Genomic DNA, 7,045 nt, shown 5'->3' with positions numbered 1-7,045 from the left:
GACAGTGTTTTCTTTCTTTTTTCTTTTAATTTTAACTGTTTAATGCTATTCATCATTATTATTATTCTTTTTAAATTTGCTACAGAGCTTGCTTGTTCACCAGAGATAGATAGAGAGAGGGAAAGTGAGAAAGCAAGTCACTAGGTCCAGGACTCGAACTGCAGACCTTCATGTGGGAGTCCAGCATCTTAGCCACAGTGCCACCTGCTGTTCCAAGACACTGTCTTTTGTTAGCTGTTGTATGTAGAAGAGCAATCAGCATATCGCAGGTGCTCAGTAAACAGCGGAATGAATGAATGAATGAATGGAGTTTTTCTCTTCCACCAAGGTCCTCTGGGCCAGCAGGGGGCAGTGGTTGAGGCCCGGGACTCCCACATGGCCCACCACCACTGGAGAGCCAGACCTGAAGGCTTGCTTTCTCACTTCCCCCTCTCTCACTGGTGAGCACATGTGCCCGACAGCAAACTTAAAAATAATAGTAATAATATTATGATAAGTACATTTTTAAAAAGGGAAATGCTTAGGGACCAGCATTTGGCATAATGGCTATGTCGCTGAGGTCCGCCGCGGTTCGAGTCCTAGACCCAGTGGCTTAAACTCATGCTGGGCGTGTGTGTGTGTATGTGTGTGTGTGCATGCCCAAGATCCTGAGAGGAGAATGGAGGAGAAGGGATTGCGGCATGGCCATCCCCCCTGGGGGGTGATTTCTTGCTTTCTGTCTATCTCTTGTCTTTCTGGCGAGCGCACATGCCCTATGGCAAAAACCTCTCTTTTTAAAAGTAATATTAAACATTTAAAAAAAGGGAAATGTTTAAAAAATGAAAATATAGGGACCAGCACTTGGCATAGTGGTTAAGGTGCTGGACTCTCAAATGGCCGATGGTTCAAGTCCTGGACCTAGTGGCTTGCCTTTTCATCGTCCCTCTCTCTCTTTTTCTCTCTTGTCAAATTTAAATAAACAAATGAATAAACGACTCTTTAAAATGTTGTAGCCAGCCCTCTCCAGTCTGTGCACTGGCCAGGGCCCTCCTCCCCAACCTCGGAGCCCTACCAGGAGCTGCAAGATCCCAACCCAGCTCCTCCTCCGGCGGGTCCCAGGGAAGACCATCCCACGCACAGCAGTCGGTCTGTTTGAGCAGAGCCGTGGACGTTCGGGGGAATTTGAACACGCTCCTGAGCGACTCCTTTGCAATGGGCTAGGTGGGACCGATTCTCATACCAGAGACGCCGCGCCCAGGTCGCCAGCGACCTGTGGGCGGGCCAGACTCTAAGGCCCGCCGCGTCACCTCCGGGTCAGGTGCACCTGGTCTGGGTGCTTTCGCGCCTAACCCTATACCCTTAGCCCCGCCCCCGAGTTCTGCCGTGGATCCTCGCTATTGATCCTCCCCTAAGAGGCCGAGAAGGGATCCAGGTCCTCATTGGCCACACGTTCTCCCGCGCCGCCACCGCAGTCACAACAACCGCCACGTGCTCCACCCTGGGGCCTGCTCATTGGCCACGAGTCTCGGCCCGCCTACGCTTTCGTCCCGCCCTCGACATCCCGCTTCCTCTTTCCATTGGCTACCGGGCCCTGAAACCCCGCCCTCCAGCCTGGGCGCCCAGCGCTTGGGACGCGGATTGGCCGAAGACACGAGTGAGGCGGGGCTGGGAGGCGGGTTAAAGAGCGTAGGCCCGACCACGCGTGCCTGAGAAGGATCAATGGCGTGGCAGGGGCTGACGGCCGAGTTCCTGCAGGTGCCGGCGGTGACGCGGGCCTACACGGCGGCCTGTGTCCTCCCCCCCGCCGCTGTGGTGAGCGGTCGGGGCGTCGCTATGGTAACAGTCCCTGGGAGAGGGGTGGAGGGAGGCGGAGAGATCGCCCCTGACGCGCCCCTGGTTCCGCAGCAACTGGAACTGCTCAGCCCCTTCCAGCTCTACTTCAACCCGCACCTCGTGTTCCGCAAGTTCCAGGTGAGGCTGCCCCGCCCCTGGCACCTGTCGGCTCGGCCCGCTGGGCCCGCTGCTGACTGCCTGCCCCCCGCAGGTCTGGAGGCTCGTCACCAACTTCCTCTTCTTCGGGCCCCTGGGATTCAGCTTCTTCTTCAACATGCTCTTCGTGTATCCTGCAGCGCGCGCACCGGGCAGGGGCGGGGGCGGGCGGGGAAACTGAGGCCCGCCCGGGCGGTACTTCCTATACCGACGCCGCAGGTTCCGCTACTGCCGCATGCTGGAGGAGGGCTCCTTCCGCGGCCGCACGGCCGACTTCGTCTTCATGTTCCTCTTCGGGGGCGTCGTCATGACCGTATCCTTCCCGTGGCTGCAAAGTCCGGCCACTGCCCCTAGGAGTCCGGGCCACGTTGGTCCTGCGGCCCTTTCCTCCAGCCCAGATGTACCTAGCGTGCTTCATGGGTGCAAAATACACAGGGTGGTGGCAGGAGAGCCAGGCGAGGTGCCTGGGCTGCTGAGCCCTCCATGCCAGTAGTCGGAAACGGGCCGGGTCAGGCAGTGGCTGAATCTGGGGTGCAGTGGACAGGTGTGCGGGGCCGATCGATGGGCACTGAAGGCCACGGAGGGCTCATCTTGGGGGATTGCACATGGGGCGATCAGGGGGAAGGCAGGGACTCCGGAAGTCAGAGGAGTCCCAGGCACCAGGGCACCTTGACTCGGACCCAGCTGCTGGGGCTCCTAGGCAGCCTGTTCTTCCTGGGCCAGGCCCTGGTGGCCATGCTGGTGTACGTGTGGAGCCGCCGCAGCCCTCGGGTCAGGGTCAACTTCTTCGGCCTCATCACTTTCCAGGCGCCATTCCTGCCCTGGGCCCTCATGGGCTTCTCGCTGCTGCTGGGCAACTCCATCCTGGTGGACCTGCTGGGTGAGCTGCCTGTCCATCCGGCCCACCCCAGGCTAGCCGCACCCCTGAAGCCCGGGTGCTGCTTATGCATCCCCCCACACACCTGTGCTGGTGCCCATCTGCCTCCCCACCTGTCAAAGCCAGCCTGTCCACGAGATCTGCATCTTCAGGGCTCACCTGCTGAAGCCTGCATGGCTCCCTGGGGTGGAGTGGGTGGGTCAGTGCCCCTGCTCTTCTCAGGTTCCCAGGCCGCCCCTGGCCCACCCTGGATGATGGGACCTTGGGAGTTCATGCTGCAGGGCCTGGCCAGGGGCTCTGGGCTGTGCAGGCTCCTAGCAGGCCCTGGCTCTCTCTAGGGATTGTCGTGGGCCACATCTACTACTTCCTGGAGGATGTCTTCCCCAACCAGCCTGGAGGCAAGAGGCTGCTGCTGACCCCTGGCTTCCTGTGAGTGCTGGAGAGGACAAGTCCCCCTCCCTCTCCGGATGGTCCCTGGCCCCGTGGGGGACCCGTGCAGGCCTCAGCTCAGCATGAGCCCCTCCCCACAGGAAGCTGCTACTGGATGCCCCCGAGGAGGACCCCAATTACCTGCCCCTCCCTGAGGAGCAGCCTGGACCCCAGCTGCCACCCCGACAGCAGTGACCCACCCAGAGCAAGACCCAGAGGCTTCTGGCCTCCGTCCTACCCCTCGCCCCACTGTGAGCAGAGCAGCCCGCCCCAGCAGCCCAGGAGAGGACCCAGCTGAATAAAGAGAATGGCCCGCAGCCTCTTGGCCCCGCTCTGGCTCCCCCTTTCTGGGCAGGTACACTCTTCCATGCCTGTTCCTCACCCCCGGGGAGGGCTGGCCAGGGCTCCGCTCTACTCCCAAGCCTTGCCTGGTCTCTGCCCAGGTGTATGGACCGAGAATCACACAAGGTGAGGACCGGTGTGCAGCTGCCCCGCGCTCTGCGCTCACAGATGACGAGGGATCTCGAGGTCCTGCCTGCCCTTCCCGCCCCACAGTGCCTTGATGAAGCCCTGGGCCAGTCACCCACCCTGGGCCTCTGCTTCCTGCTGGACAATGAGGGGGGGTGGCCAGATCTTTGCAGCTAAGCCCAGGTGCCCTTGCCCAGGGTGCCTGGCCTCTCCTGTCATTCATGAGCAACCTTGACAAGTGGGTGTTCGCCTCACTCCCGCCTGGTGACAGGGCCCGGAGGTCAGGTACAGAGGCAGCCAGGACCAGGACGTTCGCCTTTCTGTGACCCAAGCCTTCGGCTTTTGCCTTGGCGTGTCCTGTGGCCGACAGACCACTGCCCTGGTTCTCTTTTTTAAAGGTTTTGGCCATACAGTCCATGTGCTCGCCAGAGACAGGGAACGTAGAAATCACCCCGCGAGGGGAATGCCCGTGCCACAATCCCTTCTCGTCGTCTTAGGATTTGGGAACACATGCACATGCCCCGTGTGATCCCCAAACCATCGGGTCTGGGACTCGACCCGCAGCCAGTCAGGTGGGAGTCCAGTGCCTTAACCACACCACCATTCGCTGGCCCCTGCTCTGCTACTTTTAAGTGAGGGCCTGTGAGCCTCCTCTGACCCCGCGGCTCCCTCCTCCTTGCCGTATCGGGCATCAAAGACCCAGGACGCCTCTCCTGGATGCTCACACCCCAGGGTTGTTATTTCCATGGTAACAAAATGTCCCCCGTTGAATCAGAGCTGGACTTTGTAGTGGAACCGTACGGAGCAGCAGTTGACTCTGCACAGCCGTGGGCCGGCAACACGTGGGAGGTGAGGACCCAGCCCGGGTCCTGCCCTGGGACCCTCCAGGCGGATGGGCTGCCCTGCCTGGTGATGTCCCAGCACTGCCCACACAGGCCTGGCCCTCTGCGAGGGGCTCTAGAGTGGTGAAGTCCCCAGTGGGTATGGCAGAGCCAGGGGAGCAGGGTTCCTCCCACCCCACGTTGTGGGGTCCGGGCTGCCTCTTGCCTTTTGCAAACACCTCAGCAAAAGGGTGGGTTCATGGCCAAAGCCAGCCAGGCTGGGATCCTCTAGCTTGTGGGGGACCTCCAGTGAGGCCAGGCTGTCCCCTTGCTGTGCTCTGGTGAGTTCCTCTCGTTGCTGGAGAACAGAGGGCCCGAGGACCAGCTCCCCCGGAACAGCCCTGTTCTAGGATGTGCTCAGGGGCCCCACCAAGGCCAGGCTCTGCAGAGGACACTGACCCCGAGGGCAGCACTGGGCTGCTACGCCAGCCTTGGAGAGGAACAGGCCAGCCACAGCGCAGGCGGGCCGGCTGACGTGTCCGGACTGGCAACCTGTTGGCAGTGCCCACAGGTCCGGCTCTCTGCAGAGGGCTCCAGAGCAGCAAGGCCTATGTCCAGCGGTAGCCCACCTACATGCAGCGGGGCCAGGGCTGCCCAGGGCCAGCGGGAGAGCCTGTGGCTCCTTCTGAAGGCTAGGCAGAGGGGGCTGTGCTGGAAGGCCGGTGGTGTCCTGCCCTGAGTTCTGTGGCCACACTGCTCACTTCTCCCTCTGCAAGGCGGTGCCAGTGTGCTGGGAGCCTGGAGGGTGAAGGGAAAGCCAGGATTGGGCCAACTCAGGGCATGAGCCCCCACCGGCCCACTGGGGATAGGAGCCACAGAAGGCTCAGAGGTCGGGCAAGTGAGCCCTGGCAATAATGCCACCTGCAGCCAGGCCCCGTTCCTGGTTTTCCCGCTATTTTTATGTTACCACTTTGGAGAAAGTCAGCATGGCCTCCTGGGGACAGCCCACAGCCTGGTGGTTAAGGTGGCTGGATCCCACGTGGCCAACTGAGAGGTCTGAGTCCCAGACCCGGCAATTTGAAAAACATGCCGGGCCCACGTGTGTGTGCCCCAGATCCCAAAATGAGAATGAAATGGAGAAGGGACTGAGGTGTGACGGTCCCCCTAAGGGTACCCTCTGTCATTCTCTGGCAAGTGTATGTGCCCTCTGGCAAATTAAAAGAATAGCCACAACATGACCTATTGCCTTTTATTTAAAAAGTGTTGCTAGCCCTGCCTGGGCTCCTGTATGAAAACAAATTAACCCAAAATGAGGCTTCTTCCTGGCCCCAGACGTGGGGAGGGTGCCGGAGGGAAAGGGGCTCAGAGAGCGGAATGTGCGCCCAGCGGGCCGACCTGGGAGCCCCACCCGGTCCTCAGGGTGGCACCGGGGTGAACCTTGCTTCCCTCCACGCCAGCAGATGCAGGAGAGGCGGTCCAAGCCTCTGAGATGCTCCGTGGGAGATGAGGGCTGTCACCACGCGGGGGCAGTGTTGGCGAGACGCCGCATCCGCCTGCAGGAGGGGGGAAGAGTGGTGAGCAGGGCCAGCTCCCAGCCCCAGGTGGCTGCCTGGCCACAGGACTCACTCCAGGGCCACCAGGTGGGGGAGTGGGACAGACGAAGTGGGCCCCCAGCAGGGTCAGACCCCTCCCCGGGGGAGCCTGACACCTGAGGCTGGTCAGACCCAAGCCAGGACATGCTTCTGTTTCCTGCAGAGAAACCCACCTGCGGGCTCCTCACACAGGGGTGCAGCCAGCCGTGCAGCCTTGGGGAGGGGAGGCGGTCCCACCCCTGCTTGGAGAGATGGGTGCCTGCAGGCAGAGCTGGGGCGCAAGGGCGGGGTACCTTGTGTTCCTGTCCTGGTCGCGGATCTTCTTCTCCATCTCAGCGTCTGTCAGGGTCTCCAGCAGCGGGCACCATTGGTCGGCATCGCCGGTGTTCCGGATGGCGATCTCCACCGTGGGCAGGGGGTTCTCACTGCGGGGAAGGGGAGGGGCGTGAGAGGATGACGACCAGTACTCGGAGCAGCGGCTGGGAAGTCCCCCACACTGCTGCACACCCCCACCCAGCAGACAGGAGGCTGGAGCCAGGCATGGTAGGAGGCCCGGGCCCTCCTCCCATCCTCTCCTGCCTCCACTCCAGGGGCCCTCCTCCCATCCTCTCCTGCCTCCACTCCACGTACCCAGTCATTGTCAGGGTCAGGCTGCAGCCAGGCGACTCTGGCCCATTTCTGTGCCCAGCTCCTCACAGCTCCCCACTGATGGAGGCAGCTGAGGGGTCCTGTCACCAGACCCTCCACCCCAGCACCGACAGGACAGCACTGCCCCAGACCGGGGGCTTCCCTTCAAGGTACACTCTCAGCGCACCCTCCGCCAGCACGTCTGAGGCTGGAGGGCTGTTGGCCGTGGAGGTGGTTCCCCTGGACGGAGCCGCCAGGTGCTA

At 61.6% G+C, this 7,045-nt stretch overlaps 2 protein-coding genes across 2 annotated transcripts in view; one reads left to right on the top strand and one right to left on the bottom strand.

Annotated features, from left to right (window-relative positions):
• Nucleotides 1–1,646: 1,646 nt before the first annotated feature.
• On the top strand, nt 1,647–3,592 carry DERL3 (derlin 3). Its single transcript, XM_006140205.3, has 7 exons — nt 1,647–1,791; nt 1,885–1,950; nt 2,024–2,097; nt 2,188–2,281; nt 2,653–2,848; nt 3,184–3,274; nt 3,376–3,592. The coding sequence occupies exons 1-7, from the start codon at nt 1,699–1,701 to the stop codon at nt 3,467–3,469; spliced, it is 708 nt and encodes a 235-aa protein (XP_006140267.1). The 5' UTR covers nt 1,647–1,698; the 3' UTR covers nt 3,470–3,592.
• A 2,206-nt stretch (nt 3,593–5,798) lies between these two features.
• Nucleotides 5,799–7,045, bottom strand: part of SMARCB1 (SWI/SNF related BAF chromatin remodeling complex subunit B1) — a gene marked incomplete at its 5' end in the record, with an annotated part of 70,967 nt that continues 69,720 nt past the window's right edge. Inside the window, 2 exon segments of the mRNA XM_006140203.2 lie at nt 5,799–6,116; nt 6,449–6,580. Coding sequence (XP_006140265.1) covers nt 6,077–6,116; nt 6,449–6,580 — 172 coding nt within the window. The 3' untranslated portion in view covers nt 5,799–6,076.

Source organism: Tupaia chinensis, unplaced genomic scaffold (assembly GCF_000334495.1).
Source record: "Tupaia chinensis unplaced genomic scaffold, TupChi_1.0 Scaffold000024_1, whole genome shotgun sequence".
In the NCBI taxonomy this organism is placed as follows: domain Eukaryota; kingdom Metazoa; phylum Chordata; class Mammalia; order Scandentia; family Tupaiidae; genus Tupaia; species Tupaia belangeri.
Note: the sequence above shows the minus strand (reverse complement) of the source record. Positions and strands in the feature narration are given on the sequence as shown.

Excerpts from the sequence above, each read along its gene's own strand:
- DERL3 (XM_006140205.3), top strand. The coding sequence starts at position 1,699 with ATGGCGTGGCAGGGGCTGACGGCCGAGTTCCTGCAGGTGCCGGCGGTG. Across the intron at positions 1,792-1,884 it reads TCCTCCCCCCCGCCGCTGTG|CAACTGGAACTGCTCAGCCC; the intron begins GTGAGCGGTCGG and ends CTGGTTCCGCAG. Across the intron at positions 1,951-2,023 it reads TCGTGTTCCGCAAGTTCCAG|GTCTGGAGGCTCGTCACCAA; the intron begins GTGAGGCTGCCC and ends TGCCCCCCGCAG.